We start from the raw sequence: 16,839 nt of genomic DNA, 5'->3' as shown, positions 1-16,839 counted from the left end.
GTGAGAGCGAAAGCATCTCATTATTCTGTTAAGGAAAAACGTTTTTAGTCAACGATACTGTGTTCTCAGACAGTGGCTTTAGAGGAGAAATGCTTAGTGAGGGTTGGTTAATAATTCAGATGTTCTTGTGGATGTTTACGTGACACTTTAGTTTGATCCTGCAGGAGTAATAACCTCTTTCTAAATCGTCTGATATCAAAAGTGATAAACCCAAAGGTGATGCATTGATATTTAAGTCAATGTAAGCAACAGATAAAACAAACTCCATTTATTTCTGCTTCAAAGGCAAATAGGTATTCACAGTTTTAACAGCAGTAAGGTACAGACTCCATAATTCAACCTGTGCCATCGTTGGCATTTCGGACACTGGGGTTTTATTTGGATTTTATTTTGGCGATATAATCTTGCTTAATGTCAAACATAAGACTACAGAGTAGTTAAAAAGAATCTTACTTCCTACAGTAAACCAGCTTGGGCTTTGACTCTTGAAGGAAAAAAAAGAAAAGATAAAAGCACTGTATAATCCCAAGTGAAAATGTCAAACTGCAAGGGAGCTTTTAAAGGACTATGTGGCAGTGAAGGTGCAAAACATGTGAGACATTTGTAAAATAAACCAAACTATAAACAGGCCTGAACGGTCTCAAATACGGCATTACTTTCAAATACAGATCAGCGTTCCTCATATGCCATCAGTTTTATTGTTCCACTGCTTTCAGGTTGTTCGTTTTCACCAGTAAAAATAAAAACAAGCTATATAAAATTCATCTCCTTGTCAGTTTTGGAAGGAGTCCCAACATCATCATCACAACCAGGTGAGCCCCCCCTGCAAAAAGGCAGGTGTTGTGAATTCTTTGCTGCACGGTCCATCAAACTCTGTAAGAAGTGAACACTGGGACATCTGTTTATGATAGTTTCAGTGCCAAAGGTGTGGTCCACCTGGGCTTGAGGGCCATGTTCACAACCAGATTCAGCCACACAACAAATGAAGCTCATGACATCTTCACAGAGCTCAGTGGCCATCACAGCTTTCCTGTGGAGGGAAAAACAAGAGTTGCACTGTGCAAGTAGAGGAAGATGTTCAGGGAAATGCAAATTCTTTTAAATGTTAATAACAGATGTTAAACCAGCTTTGGTTCTAGATCTCTATCGCTATCCACATATCTGATATTATCAGTAATTCAAATAAGAATTAAATATCAGGCTACAGTTCAGCTAGTTTATCATTTGGAAACTGCTTTGCAATGAGGGAGTAGAGATTTTTTTTCTTTTAAAATCAATAAACTTAGATTTGTGTATGTACAGATGGGTGACAAATTAGAGAAACACATGATGATTGAATGCAGATGCCATCCAGGACACAAGGGGTCACTCAATGGTTTGATAGGCATAAAAAAAATGTGTGAATCATATGCTATGGCCTTCACAGTCACTCTATCACCATCATTAAATCACACAAATTAGGGAATATCTCTTTTGTGGAAAAAAAAAATGGTGTTCATCCCACTGGTAGAGTTCCAGAGATGTGTACAATAAATTGAAATGCGCAGTGAAGCTGTTCTTGCAACTTACTAAGACAGTTTGTTGTGTCTCCTTTAAATGTTTCTCGTTGATCATGTTTAATGTTCCTTTCAATTGTCACTCGTCTGTATATTTCAGAGGAATATATTAGTAATCCTTTTTTTTTTAAAGAACATATTAGTGTTTTATTATCTGCAACACAATTAGCTTAATGTTGTTAATGTAGTTACAAAAAAGTTACAGGAAATAAACTAAATTTTTAACTAAATAAATGTCATGTGCAGAATACTAATAGTTGATTTCATTTATAAATCAGCTTTGTGTCTAATTATTTACAGTCATTCCAACAACTCTGGACTTTGTACTTCTCTTCTGTTCCCGAGACAAAAAAAAACAAACAAAACAAAAAAAACACCAAACATGCAGACAGAGGAGGTTCTAACTGGTGCACATGATGTAAGTCGACCCGGTCAACCGCACAGCAACTTTTAATGGGACAAAATGCACTCGCATGCAAGAGCATAGACCTTACCCAGGCCTTTTCCCATCTTTTTAGCAGTTGCTCATGCTCTGTGAGTGCACCTCTCCATTGGTTCAAATCCCTGGATGGAATGCTCTCCTCATCTGTCAAACAACAACAGCTTTTATGGATAGAAACAATTATAAAAGTCCATCTTTGGACTCATAAAATGATGGCAGTGGCATTTGATCACAGCCAATCCCAGGCACTCCATAGTCCAGATACCTCCAATAGCTAGGCGGAGGTCCACCTCAGACATATCATTTCCCGTGCTGGCCTCAGCGACACAGTGGTAACGGGCGTCCTTGATCAGCGGCCCTTCTCTGAGCCAGCTGCTCACAAGTACCTCCCTCTGACCCAGCGGCCGGCGGAACTCCATTATGGGGGTGTCCAGACTGTGCCCATTTATTAGCCAGTGAATGTGGACATCACTGGGACCTGAGGGACAGAACTGGACTTCATGTTTGACCCCGGATGGTCAAGACACGGACACTCCACACAGACATACATAAAATAGGAATACTTGCCTTCGGTAGATCACTTTGTGGTGTTCAGTTTTTACAGCTATGTCTGAATATACATGCAGCGTATATGTATGCACAATGCCGGATCTCAGTTCTGACTTTCATCTCTCTTAAACAGTTGGAATCACAGATTAAGTCCGATTTACGGCATAGTTTTCTGGAAAAGTGAGATTACCAATATTTTTAACAATATTTTCTTGTGTATATTTTCAGTATGTGCAACGCGATCCCAATCTTTTAGCAACATACGGTAGTTTTCTGTCTTATTTTTCACCATTATTCTCACTATTGAGTCAAAAATTTAGGAAAACAAACCAGTGTTGAAAACATTTGACAAGATTTATTTAGCCTCCCTACCAAGAGCAATAGTCCCAAAATGTCCCCTCGATTTATGTACATCTTCAAATGTATTTTTCCATATATACAGATATATTTACACTTGCTTACAGCCACAGAACAAAAAGATTCAGATAAAGTATTGAGATGTAAGACATTTAAGCATACTATAATTTGTTCTGAAGAGAGATTCTCAACACCCTGGATAAAAAGGATCTAAGTTTTACAAGTTTCACATCAGGCTGCTGTTACACAATAATATACACAAATCTGTACCTTTCATTAACATTAGAACCAGGTCATTAATTTGGACTGAATACCAGCTTTGTCTTTTTAAACATTCACTCATTATACAAGACGCCTAAAAAAAACGGAGATGAGTAGTTCTCCACGAGTCAGACACCTTAAAGCGAAGGGCAGGCTTGTTTTAAACAAATCCAGAAAGACACACACACACTCCTGGTTAGTTCCATATTTAGGAAACATGCAAGGTGTAGAAAGGAGAGAGGATGAGTGAAAAAGTGAGAGGATTAAGATTTGCAAACAGAGTAAGAGGGAATGTTGAGTTGGAGGGGTGAGAGCTGGGTCATTGTCGCAGGCACCACTCACCCAAGGCCAGGCAGAAGAGCAGGAAGGCCTCCTGGGCATGAACACCCCAGGCCTGGTCCTTCAGCAGGGGAGGCAACAGTTTAACCTCCGCCTCCCAGGCCTCCACATTGTGGGGCTTAGTGGAGGAGGAGGTGGTGGAAGAAGAGGAGGAAGATGAGGAGGAGGAGGAGGAAGGGAAGGCAGAGGGAATGCTACTTCCAGAGGAGGACAGGGAAGATGAAGTGTCGACAGGAGAGGAGGCTGTGAGAGAGGGAGTGATGGAGAGAGAGAGGGAGAGTATTGAGGAAAACAGGAAATCTAACCAAGGGGACGACATGCAAACAGGGAGACTAATGAGTGAGGGCTAGGATCTAAAAACCAAACTGGCTGCAATAAATTAAATTAAATCAAAAGAAGGAAGTTCACAACTACTTACACATGATAATACCACAGAGGTGACTCATTTTAAATAATAATTCTCTGAAAATGTTCTAAAACTGAAGGCTTAATTAAAAAATAATTATACATATCAAAAAAACTTCAGATTGTTTCCAGGGCTGTTTTAGAAAAAGAACAAGTGATGATTGATATTATCAAGCATCATGTCATACTGAACAATTTTTATGTTGCCAACAGGCCACGTAAGGAAAGAATGGCTAGTAAAGGTTAATACACGGGACCATCAGAGCTGTAGCCATGTAGGAATGTCGACTTCACAGGGAGCAAAAAAACCCCAAAACAATTATTCCAGCATTTTTCTAATACGCAACACCTCGCTCTTCTTGTTTTTCTCTCCGTTTGACCTTCAAACCCGACGCTGCCACCTCACTGGGTGAGATTAAAAAGGCCCACATACCAGGTGCCGCAGATGGCAACACTATACAGCAAAGCCAGGCTATGATGTAGCGAGCAAATCTTCCCTGAGAAATTACTGTAACGTTGAAGCATTTACCCAAGTCCGATAGCCTACAAATATGCTTAAAGGGAAAGGGAAAAAAAAAAAAAAAGCTTCAAGAGATTATTTCTCACCAAAGTTGTACAAAAACACAACTCCAATTTGGAAAACATCAAGGTAACTTACCAATTTGGTAAACAATGTTTCCAATTTGGAATTTAAGAAATAGCTTTTCCTGCTGGACTAAGCTGACAGGGTGCAGCTTCTGCGAATACAGTTTTTGCTTTATCATCATAAGTCCTAAATCAGACAGCAGTTAAATCTCTACATGCAAGTGGGACGCCTGACTTTCGCCTTATAATGATTAAACTTCATGTGATGCTGTACACTAAACATACTTTCACATGGTGGAAACCACTTAAGACTTGGAAAACGTGGGAAGATGCAGCAAGTGTGTGATCTTGCCGATAAAACAGTCTCTGTGCTTACAGACGCAGAACGTCTGGCTAGCAGTAAGGTTCGTCTGCATCTGCAAACTGGATGGGCTGCGAATCACAGTCCACATCGAAGGGTTTCTCCTGGCTGTCGTCTCCGAAGGTGTGGGGGACCTGACCGTTGCTGCACTCCGGCTCGGTCTCGTACCCGGTGTCACGGAGCGCTCGGAGGTTTTGAGTGGCCTGGCTGCCATTTTGCGTCAGTCGCTCCGTCATGTTAATTTTGTCAGTTGCGGATGCTTCCATTAGACCTGCTTCACAGGCCCGATACTCAGGCTGATGGGTGCTCTTGTGACTGCCCAGCAGGGCCGCTCGGAGCCGCAGGCAGGGGGCTGGAAGGTACTGCATGTAGCAGTTGTATGCCAGTGCGGCCAGGAAGAGGACGAAAAACAGGAGGAAGAGGAAGAGAAGGGCGGTGCTGTTGTTGTGCTGCAAATACTCAGCCGCTGGGTCCAGGCTGTCTGGGTGTGGAGCGTTGGAGCTCGGGGGAACGTGGTGCTTTGGCTGGAACTTGATTGTGCTGCTGGGTGGAGGGGTTAGTGATGAGTCAGTTTGGGGTGGGGAGGTGACTGGGACTGTGGCTGTGAAGCTGGGAGGGGCGAGGGCCGAAGTTAGTGGGGCTCTTTCTGTCTTACCATTACCTTCAGCCGCGTGTGTGCTAGATGTCTCCTGGATGCCGAGGGTGGTTGTTACGTGGCCTGCCTGGTGTGGGAGTTTTGGCGGCAGTTCCAAAGTCAGGACGTATGCAACCAGGAGGCGGGTGAAGTTCTTCCCGGCGGCGGGGGCCCATTCCACTGACCAGCACTCGTAGTGACCTTGATCTTCCGGAGCCACGCTGTAAATTAGGAGACCACTTTCCCCTATGAGGTGGAAGCGAGAGGCCTCAGTGAGAACCGAGCCGTTGGTTTTCCACATCACCTGGGCTAGGTTGGATTGTACCAGGCACGGCAGCTCTGCAGAGCTCCCCGGTTTCACTGTCACACTCTGGTAGTCCCTCAGGGACCGACCAGATGCTACAAGAACAGAGAGAAAATAATGACTTCTGTGCAGATTAGTTTGGTCTAGTGACAGGTTTAGGACAATTATACAATCATGGCTCACATGATGGCAAAAAAATGCTTGAAGGTGAAAACAGCATTCAAGTTGTTATCAACTTATGTTATGGTATGATGTTGCAGCTTACCTGTTGAAGGACACTTATCTGCGTCACCATTCAGACTCTGAATTAACCTCCTGAAAAAACAAACACGCGTTATTTTTATGATGACATCAAATAAGCACTCACACAGTGTGAGACAGTAAAGCAGGTCAGACTGGACTGGATTATCAGTAACCTGTGTAATAATGCATGAGCAGAGTCCGGTATGCAGATAAAAGATAAGAGTAAAAGAGTGGATCTAGCTTGATAGTGAGTCACCTATGCCGCTGGCTGGAAGTGTCAAAGATGTTGACACAGGTAGCGGTGTTAGGGTCCCAGGCGCAGTATGGGTCACGAGCCAGGACACAGTCGGCGCAGGATAGATACTTGCTACAGAAGGCTGTGGGCGACTGGACTACACCCGAGTCTGAGCCGGCGTACAATGATTGTGTCTGTGGAAGAGAAAGTGCACAAACTTTCATATAAAAATACAAGTTACTGACTGAAAGATGAACTCTTAACCACGCAGAAGACAAATCTACAGATCAGTAACATTTCTGTCTGCGACAGTTGCAAATTTGCGTGACTCCAGACAACCACGAACACACACCACACGATAAAACTGCTGCCTCATCTGATTTAGAGAACTGTCGGTCACGCTCATGCCATCTTCTAGGCACTGTACTTTCCCACTGTGAGGCTTTTTTACAGCAGAGTACGCACTTCAGAAAACGTGCACACACACACACGTACGCACAGAGTTGTATACAGACACATAGATACACCGTATGTCGCTGTGTTATGTATATTTGACACTCACAGGTTCTCGCTATTATGTCTTTGTACATTTACTAACTTTCACAGTGAAGTCACTGACCTCCGAGGACAACAGCAGGTTCTTGATGGACTCCGAGTTCTTCAGGAGTTGGATCTCCTCCACAATATGGACTTCTCCTTCAAACAACACTGACTTGTGCAGGACTCCTTTATCTATGAGAAAATGTCAAACAAATGCCAAAGATTTGTCGCTGTTGCACTTGCAAATACTAAATAGCTCATAAATATCACGACACGACATCTTTATTTCTAAAGAGTTTTAAGTGTTAACAGCTGTTCTTACCCGTTCCAGTGAAGATGACGTCGTAAATGTTCCTATCGAGCGCACGCACCCTCTCCACAACAATCTGAGTGTAGTTGACGTCTTTGGTGATGAGGCGAGGCCCGTTGCCAATGGGCAGGACGGGATCCTCCAGCAGGGGGTGGTCCTTGACAAACTGAAGGGTCTTGTCTGGCAGGTGGAGAGAGCTGCTAATGTTCTGCTGTCGCATCAGATTGTTAATGCACTGGTGGAGGAGAGAGGAAGAGAGGACACGTTAAATATTTGATTGTAAAGTATGTTCTCCTACATCTGCAAAGTTTACACAAGCACTGACACAAAGCTGAGCTCAGTCTTAATTATTGGTTGTGTTAAAGGTGCTTACTGCTCCAGGACGTGGAGAAGGAGTGATGCCGTTGTATCGGACCCACTTGGTGTGGGACTGCTCCACTGTGGCCTTCTGCATGTACTTGCCCTTGGAGAAGACTTCTTCCACAGCTGTCATGTTGTAAGCACATACTGCTGACAAACCTACGTTACCCCTGAGGGACGAAGATGATGATGATGATGGAGTCAGGAGAGGAAAGAGAAGGGAATGTAAGGACCTGCATTATATCACAATATCCCACCCGTGATCCCCAACTCCAGATCTTAAATCACTGACCACTGGGAGGTGAAGACCCCGTAGATAACTGTCTCCTTCCAGTCGGCACCCTTCAGGATGAAGACATCATGTACGACATTGAAGACAAAGTTGAGCTCAGGCATGGAGCAGACCAGCTTAGCTTTCAGGAACGACGTCCATTTCTTCTGCAGAGTGCGCTGTCCCCCGAGGTCACCCTGCGGAAAAGAGATTCATCAGCACGTCAAACAGCAGAATTTCCACTAAGGATGAAGGAGTGGACATGTCCCCACACTTTTCTTGTTTCAGGTCGATTTTTTTGCCAAACTGTAGAGAGAATTGTTGACAAAAATGGTTTATAACTCCTCGAGACATAAGACCTGCCTTTGGTTTTTGGCTATAAGCAGGCCTGACATACCTGCCAAATTTGTAATAATTATATTTACAGTCATATTCCCCTGAGGACAGCTGTGGCTCAGGAGGTAGAGCAGGTCGTCCACTAATCAGAAGATTAGTTGATGATTAGTTTTTCGATTCCTGAGCTTCCCTAGTGAGCACGTCGAAGTGTCCTTGGGCAAGATATTGGACAGATCGGTGTGAGTGAGTGTGTATGAATGGGCGTCTTGAGTGGTTGGAAGAGGAGATAGGCGCAATAGCTCAGAACTGTTTGCAGTAACGCTGCAAATAAAGAATGAATTAACAACACAGAGCTTTACATAGCATATTACAATGAATTAATACAATTCATGATAAAGGTAACTTTTTTTTTTAAATCATCATTTGATAAATGATTATGGATTTGATTCAAGTACAGTATCAGAACTCCTGAAATCAAACCCACACCCTTGAGTGTGTGTACAGTTTATTCAACTGCCGTTAATTAAAGTCTGATAATATAATATAATGAACCGTTGTGTCCTGTTTCAGATTATGCTTCTGGCTTTTTCGGGAACATAGAAATTGTGTTACAGTTCATTACAGAGTTATCTGATCGTTTCTGGGAATTCACAACACTTTTGATGGGATGCTGGTGGCGTGTGATTTAGATAGATGAAAACCTTTTCATGTTTTAATTCTGACTAAGTAATAATTCAAATGCTTCACATAATTTGTAGAATCTCCCCTCGTGTATGCATGTACGTTAGTAGTATGTTTTTGTAAACCCTGGTTTAGTTCTTAATTTGCTTCAGCAGTATTTTTGGTATCTTTTATGTCCATATGGGTTGGGCACTTCTATCTGCACGACACAGTGAAAGACTATTCAATGATTGACTAACCGCAGTCAACTTGATTTCATGATATGAGCTAGATCAAAAAAACAGATTTAAGGTAACGGATGGAGGAAGAAAGAACAATTTACGGTGAGAAAGACATGCATGCACACGACAACAGGAACATAAGGGCTAAAGATGGATACTGCTGGTATGTGCAGATGGTGCATGACGTGTACTGACCTTACAGACGCGGGCCACCCTGGGGATGAGCAGCTTGCCAAAGAATTCATACTCCACTGACACCTCAGTGAAGAAGTAGTAGATTTTATCGTCCTCACCATCTACTCTGTTTGTCCCCTCCCTGATCACATCTGCAAATACAAAACTGGGCTCTGCAAGGACAGCAGAGGGAGAAAGAGAGTTGAGAATGTTAATGTATGAATGTAGAACAAAATCCCCCCCTTACAACCTAAAAATCTTTAAAATGCTTGATCACTTGTCACGTTGTCCTAACTCACCATTGAGCCATGATGTAGAGTATTCTGTCCTCAAGAGGGACTGGGATGGAGAGTATCTGGAAATTATTGGTTCACTGCCTAAGAAGTTATAAGCTGTCCCTGAGTACAGCTCTCCATCTGATAGAAAAGCAGGGGGAAAAAAAGCAGTTTATTGTCTGGCGATTGCCTCCCATAAAAAACTGATTATTGAGATTATTGAAGATTATAATGTATTTTACTGCAGGGCTGACAACCAAAAGAGCTCTTTGTGAAATGACATAAAACTGGCCTCAACTCACCAACCATGACAGTCGTAAAGCTTTGTGAGGGGTCAAAGGAGCACTTTCCCCTGCCGTCTTCAGGTCGGCCGTCCAACGAGAAGTCAGCGAGGTTCTGAACGCAGAGTTCAAGATTAGATTTCAGTTAAAAGGTTGCCCGTGATGATTGGCAAACACAAGCACATGTTTATCTGTGCTCTGTTACCAGTACCAAAGGCAGATTGAGCATGAACCTACCAAGTGGTCACATTGAGGTTGAAAGGCGTGTGTGCCGCAGACGTAAAGCCGCTCGTCGTCTATGACTTGGAGCACTCGGATGTAGTTTAGACAATCCCTCTGGAAAGCAACATGCCATAAACTAATTAGAATACACTGATTCAGACACCATGCAGATAAAAAAACAACATTAACTTAAGAAACATTGAACTAACCTCTTTTGATTTTCCTTTAAGCATGCACATTGTCATGGGGTTTTCTGCAACTGTCCACTGAACCTTAAAAAGAGTTAAGAAAAAGAAAATCATGATTAAAATTAATTAATTTCTCCTTCTCCTACATTCATTTTTGGTATTTTGTTGTTACCTTGTTGTTTCTGACTGTCACATTCTTCTTGCTGAGCTCAAAGATGGCCTCCCTGGCTCCCACATACAGCGCATCCTTTTTCTCACTCAGCAACAACGTGGAGTAGTTGAAGATCCCAGGCTCCGAAAACTCCATCAGGTCTAAATCTGAGCACAAAACCATTGGATCATATTACTTAAACATCCATAACAACTATAAACTTATTATACAAAGTCTGAATTATCAACATCTGGATTCATCAATATTGAGGATTTAATTTAAAGCTGCTATAATTCATATTTTTTTATACATTTTATATTCTATATTTATGACCTGGCCCTCCAGAACCCCTCAGTTACAAAGCGTGTTTTAATGTCTTGCAGATTGGGATGATTTCCCTGAGTTGGTTTACTCTCTCTCTTCTCATCGGTGTTATTTCAAGTCGCAGCAGTTTGCTATTTTTAGCTAAACAAACTGATAACCCAACAGTGTGCTAGCTGCAGCACTGTTGCTGGCGAACCTAGGAGTCATGTAATGGTGGAGACCAAAAACAGAGCTAAAAGGAAAGTGAAAAATTAGAAATGACTAGAAACAAAAGCATGCTAATGTTGCTCCATGTCAGCTGGATGGGTACATGTTGCTATTAAGTTCATTATAACAACTTGATAAACTGATATTATGTCAATTTTGTTTACAGCCTGTTTCTGCTGCCTCCAAGTGGCCAAAAAAGTCAATGCACCTCAAGTTCATTAGGGGTAAAAAGATAAATATCAACAATGTTAAAGGTGATGTCTGGCAACTAAAACACAACTTTTATTGCTGTAGAGGCTAAACAGACGTTTGAAAAACGTTCCTGCCTTTCTACGTGAAACACATTGTGTTGAGTTCATATCTCTCTCTCTCTCGCTCTGTGTTGATTGATGGCAAACCTAGTGGAGAGTTTGTGTCTGGCTGACTTTAGTTGTGCCAGGTGCAAGCGGGTTCGGGTTGCAGGTGCCTGGACATAAACACCACAATGATGAAAGTGAATACTCTCACTGACTGACTGAAACAGTGACTGTGCCACGGTGTGTGAAGAAACTTTGACTTTGTTAAAAGGTGAGCTGTACTGGTTCTCACAGGGCTATTTATGTAAACAGAACTTCCGTCTGACAGTAAGGGCTCTGACTTCCTGTGGTGAGACAGAGAGCGGGTCCTTGACTGACATGGAAGGAAACAGGTGTCACTGAAATACAGAACAATATGACGGCTCAATGCACTGCTAGTGAAGAAACCCACTTGTGAACTAAGTCATACTAACAAGCATGACTTCCCAAACTGAATGCCTTTACATTCCGTGCCCATGACGCAAAGTTTCACTTTAAATCAGCAGAGCTGTTTCAAAAGAACATTTACCAGAAATGGTTTAGTATTCACGGTGCAGGGACTTACTGTAAAAAGGACACAGAAGTACAGAAATGTACACTACAGTTCTTTCTTTATTTGTCTCTGTTCAGCTTTGTTTGCAGGAGTATGGATAGAAATGGCTGTGCAGCTAAAAACAACTGTTAGAACCGTGTGGAAGTACACAGAGAGCAATGAAAGTCATATTCATGTACATGTATGTGTACACAATCTTGACCAATAAAGCTGGTTCTAATTTCAATATAGTAAATATTTTATATATTTAGAAATCAACTGATTCAAGAAGCCAGACCAGAGCCTAAATGTATGTATTGTATTTTATGTCTTATGTATTCGTAATCGTATAGACTTTTTTTTATTTAATAAATGATCAACTACCAAAACCGCAAACATTTTTTCTTGTCATCACTTAACACCCGACCGATTATCATTCAGAAACATTTATTGTTATTGTATAAATTCAGCCTTACCTTGGTGTCTCCAGGAGGTTCGAGGCACGGCATGGGGTCCATGGGTGGAGACCTCTAGGAGCAGCCCCAGAAACACTCCCAGCACACCAAATCCCATATTAGACTCTGATAACTTCGGAACTGTGAAGTTTCCTCTGCAAGACAAGAAGAAAAAGCGGCACTTTAAAACCTGATGCAGTAAACAAACATTTTTTTAAGGATGTTGAAATGAATGAGTTCCTCACAGACTGATCACATCATGCAGCACAGACGCTCAAAGGCGTCAACCACTTCCCTAATACTGAACGCTGACCGGACTGATTCATCCTCCTTTGTATCGCGCAGGGGGTTAGCGCAGTACATCACATGTATTTGAATAAAAACGATGGAAAATACCTCTATCGTGATAAAAGCACACGTGAAATATAGAGAATATTTCTCAGGAAAACATAAAAGACTAAAAAATAGACACTAGAGCTGCAACTATAACCTTATTTTGTTAGGTAATGGAAAAAAAATTTGATCAGTTAAGAATTTTAGATATCAAATGCCGAACATTTTATGGTTCCAGCTTTCCTTTTTATGACAGTGAAAAATTTGGGGGGGTTTTCAAGCCGGTGGAAAAAGTTATTTTTGGCTCTGTTTGTGATGGATATGTTTTTATTTTTCATTTTCTTAGGTATGCTGTTGTGAAATATCAAGATCTACCTAGATCATATTTTTAATCAACTGTGGACATCTGTGTATGAAATTTCTCATTTCACTTTTCTAAAGAAACATGCTTTATTTATGAGGTTTTAAGCAGATGGTGTACACAATAGTCATCTGTAGTCTGTAAAAATCACCTAATAATAATATTAATATAATAAAAAGGAAGCACTGCTAACTCTTGTTCTTTCTTCTGTGTTCATGAATCAGTAGTTGTATTGTTTAGTACACCGCAAAACAAAAAAGGAAGCAAACTCACTCGCAGATTTTATACTTTCATGCTGATGGATGTGTGAAAGCTGTCTTCTAAATGACTGGTTGCTTTTTTGGAGCTCGCAAGCATTTCAGAAATGTGGGGTTAAATAACAAAGCAGGAAAACAGATGGATGAGGAGTTTCACCTGAATGAGGACTCAGAGAGGGGACAGCGAGGAGGAAAGAGAAGGAGGAGTTCAGCGCATGAAGAGGGCCTGAACTAACACGACTCTCAGTGGGAGAAAAACAGCTTTGTTTGCACAAAAACTAGACACCCTGTTACCCAGATACTCCAACATTAAACTCTTAACATTAACAGTGAAGTTAATGTGATGTGTCTTATGACCTCTGCACTTGAGTTTATCGTTGGAATGTGTGTTATGCAACAGCTTAACACACCTCAGGCTTAAGAAAAAAAATCCTCCTTTCATTGATTATCCTCCCCTTTATTGTTGAGACAGAGTAATAGGTGTATCTGTTGATGACAATGACAATGATGACAGCATTCCTGCTAGCTATCGGGTCTTATCAGATGCAGGTGTCGTTTTTCATCGACCAATTTGTGAGGCATTGTGATCTTAGCAGGAGAGAAAGCCGGCTTGTGAACAGCTTCCTCTCCTGCTACATTTACTTCAGGACATGCCCGATAAGGACTCCATTAGGCTGCTCTGTGCCATTTGTTTAAGTGTTTAACTTATCCAGAAACATCTCAGGATGTCAATATATTCAATAAAAACTTAAGTTGTCATATTTAATTCATGCTTTTCTTTTCCACACAAATACAGATTGGGTGCACTGAAAATTTATTTTAAAAGTTATTCCCAAATTCTGAGAAGTGATTAATAAATGGTAAACCATACTTTGTTATCAAGGGGTGCATGGTTTCATTTTGACATACTGTGTATTTTATTTTGGAAGTACTACAACTAACAATATTTTTGTGTTTTGTCAGGACTCATTTTTGTCTAAAATGATATCTTCTAGTTGAGCAAGCGGCTGTTTTAGGTCACCAAAGCTGAGGGGGAGGAAAAGAAAAGCTCATGCTTTGAAGCTTGAGTAAAATATTAAAATAAATCCTTAAATCTGTTCTCAATCCTGCTTGTATTACATGCAATGTTTGCCAAATTTACCACCGCAACGCAGGGCACATTCAAAATAACCTTAGGGCTTTCATGTTCATGACTGTCAACCAAATATATTTTGACATGAACGGAAGACTGATGACCTTTTTCTTTTACTGTAAATATTATTAACACTGAAATGGTATTAACTCAGAAAGTGATTAACATAATATGACATAATTCAATTGTAAGGATCAAGTGCTTCCTTTCTCTTGATCCAATCATGTGAAAGAAGCAGTGCAGGGCCGTGACAGCACAAGTCCAGCTTTGTACCCTGGATTTTCTCTCGTTTGACACGGATGAAGTCGGCTTTTACAATATCAGAGATGACTGATGTTGCAGTAGACAGAAAGCAGGCGGGTCAGGCTGGTCAGATGACTTGCCAGCACTTCTCTTCTCTGACAAAGTAAAATGATCTGACACAAAGCAGGTTATTCTGGTTCTCCACAACAAGCTCATAAAGAAGCTGAAGTACCCGCAGCACACCTCTGTCAATGGGGTGGGCCTGTCACGCGAAGACGCGGATAAAAGGTTATCGGATGTCTTGTAAGACGAGGATTGAGATAACGAAACTTCCCTCTCACACAAGCAGTTTCAACAAAAACTGTGCTCACTAAAAGTGGCTAAAGAAAGATTTAGTGAATATAAATGACATACAAGATACTACTTTTCAAGGAAAAGTGTTTTTACCGGTTTATTTTTAGTTAATTTATCCTGAGTTAACATTTTACAACCAAAATTACAGAACAAAAAGAGAAGATTATAGGACACATAAATCACTGTCAAGCACATTTTAATGACCTTTAATGACCTGCACCATTGTGGCTCTTCCCACTCAAATATAGGTTAGTAATCAGTTACCCAGTCGAGGGAGAGATATATCATGTGCTGCAGCACGAGTAAACAATCAATGAGAGCCACCACAACTAGAGAATGATAATTGATTATTGATGTGGTTGTAAATAAGAACAAATGGCCCCCGAGGTATGACCCCACCTAATACTGGGATTGTTGGGGGTTGTTTTGTTTTTTGTTTTTTTAGGCGAGGGTTTCCACTGACTAAATCTGGCAAAGATGGAATTCCATCCCGGCTTCGGCCCTAGCCATGGACTCCACTCTGCTAAAGAGGGGGTCAAATACACAAGGATCTATTGTTTACTGAAGATGAGGGTAGCCTCCACTCCACTCCACTCAACCCCCATCACATCCACATCATCGCTGTAGAGTATTCAACAATGAACAGAGAGAAAGAGAGAGAGAGAGTGAAAGAAAGAAGAGAGGACAGAGAGTGAAAGAAAGAAGAAAGGCATCACTTCTCCCCCTCATTCAGTTCTTTTACAGTCTTGCCAATCTAAATGCCAGGACAGCTTAGCCCTGAGCCAAGCCACTGTTTTCAAAGATCACACAAGCCCATGAGATCTGGATCTGGAAGCATTCCGTAAAAAAGATGCGCCATAAACTGTCTAATGACGGCAGCAGAGGCTGTTACATTTAAAACAAAGGGAGTGATGTAGGCACAGCGTGAACAGATGAGATAACAACACTGCATCCATGATTAAAAACCTCAAACGGACAAAATTCCTCCCAGTTTTTGGCTTTGGAAAAATCCTCTCTCGACAAACTGCATAAATAAAAGCCACAAACTAGACTCGTCCTCTGTCTGTACGCTCCTGACGCCCTCCATCAATCTTACCACTCTGGACCCCCATTTAGGCAGAAGCTTTTAAAAAACCCCAGCTTCAAGCCCTTTTGAATCAGTGTTACAGTAGCAGAAAGAGCATACTGGCAGCTACCCTATGCCGCTGAGAGATTTAGAGGAGTGGCCACAGTGGCCTGGGATATTTAAGACGGTTACCATGCTGGCAGGTCTCTTTGAGCCCTTTGTGTTCCCCTCTCAGCTCCTTTGGCTGGGCAGGGAGGTTGACACCTGCTTGGGGCCTTGGGGTTCCCAGCAATGTGCTGTTAACTGGGCACAGACATTGGCAAGTTGCCCACTGAGGACAGGGGGGAAGGGGGAAACTGGAGCTCTGCCTATCTGTGCACCGGCACTTCGAACGCATTGGTAAGAATGAAAGAGAGAGAAAGAAAAACAATCTTCGATATGTGGAAAGTGCTTTTGTGTTTTTATGTGGCACAAATAAATCATTGTGGGCATGCCAACCTTTTTTTTTTTTTTTTTGGACTCAAGTCGGTCATCATAATAAATCACTGCATAACTAGATCTCACTGGATGGGGGGGTTAGGGGTTAGTTAGTTAATTAAGCATGACTGCAGTGACTGCTCAATTATCAAGGCAGCCCACTGAAACCAAACTCTTCCCTAAGATGTAGTTTCTGTAAAAATAAATAAAAATATACCCAGTTTTAATGCAAAGGGAGAAAGTTTGTTTGGTCTTCTTACTCAAGGCAGAGCAGTGACCACCGTAAAGGACAAAATGATATAGAGATACAGAGCAGCAACTTCACGGCAAACAATCTTTGCTTGAGGCCACCAGGTGTAAAAAAACAAAACAAAACATCTCTGTAAGATTGAAATAAATGGGACAAACCCCAAGAAAAACCACTTCCCTCTGGCAGATGCAGATAAAATTCAAAGTCGGCATGAAAATTTTGCAGATTGCAG

General features: G+C 41.7%; 1 protein-coding gene across 4 annotated transcripts in view; it reads right to left on the bottom strand.

Moving 5' to 3' along the window:
* Positions 1 to 251: 251 nt before the first annotated feature.
* Positions 252 to 16,839, bottom strand: part of sema4d (sema domain, immunoglobulin domain (Ig), transmembrane domain (TM) and short cytoplasmic domain, (semaphorin) 4D) — a 39,276-nt gene continuing 22,688 nt past the window's right edge. For 2 of the 4 annotated variants that reach the window (XM_019275543.2, XM_019275544.2), the window contains exons 4-17: positions 12,156 to 12,289; positions 10,303 to 10,448; positions 10,152 to 10,214; positions 9,958 to 10,056; positions 9,742 to 9,835; positions 9,464 to 9,580; positions 9,186 to 9,337; positions 7,774 to 7,949; positions 7,495 to 7,651; positions 7,134 to 7,356; positions 6,891 to 7,003; positions 6,293 to 6,465; positions 6,059 to 6,108; positions 4,004 to 5,888 (exon numbers count right to left, since the gene is read on the bottom strand). In XM_019275543.2, coding sequence (XP_019131088.1) covers positions 4,888 to 5,888; positions 6,059 to 6,108; positions 6,293 to 6,465; positions 6,891 to 7,003; positions 7,134 to 7,356; positions 7,495 to 7,651; positions 7,774 to 7,949; positions 9,186 to 9,337; positions 9,464 to 9,580; positions 9,742 to 9,835; positions 9,958 to 10,056; positions 10,152 to 10,214; positions 10,303 to 10,448; positions 12,156 to 12,252 — 2,661 coding nt within the window. In that variant the 5' untranslated portion in view covers positions 12,253 to 12,289 and the 3' untranslated portion in view covers positions 4,004 to 4,887. Of the gene's footprint in view, positions 1,031 to 2,050; positions 2,143 to 2,263; positions 2,477 to 3,507; positions 3,748 to 4,003; positions 5,889 to 6,058; positions 6,109 to 6,292; positions 6,466 to 6,890; positions 7,004 to 7,133; positions 7,357 to 7,494; positions 7,652 to 7,773; positions 7,950 to 9,185; positions 9,338 to 9,463; positions 9,581 to 9,741; positions 9,836 to 9,957; positions 10,057 to 10,151; positions 10,215 to 10,302; positions 10,449 to 12,155; positions 12,290 to 12,379; positions 12,400 to 16,839 lie in introns of those variants that run through there. The other 2 variants (XM_027282092.1, XM_019275541.2) reach the window with 2 other exon arrangements.

The sequence above is a fragment of the Larimichthys crocea genome, chromosome IX, assembly GCF_000972845.2.
Source record: "Larimichthys crocea isolate SSNF chromosome IX, L_crocea_2.0, whole genome shotgun sequence".
NCBI classification, from domain to species: domain Eukaryota; kingdom Metazoa; phylum Chordata; class Actinopteri; family Sciaenidae; genus Larimichthys; species Larimichthys crocea.
This window is presented reverse-complemented; position numbering and strand designations above follow the sequence as displayed.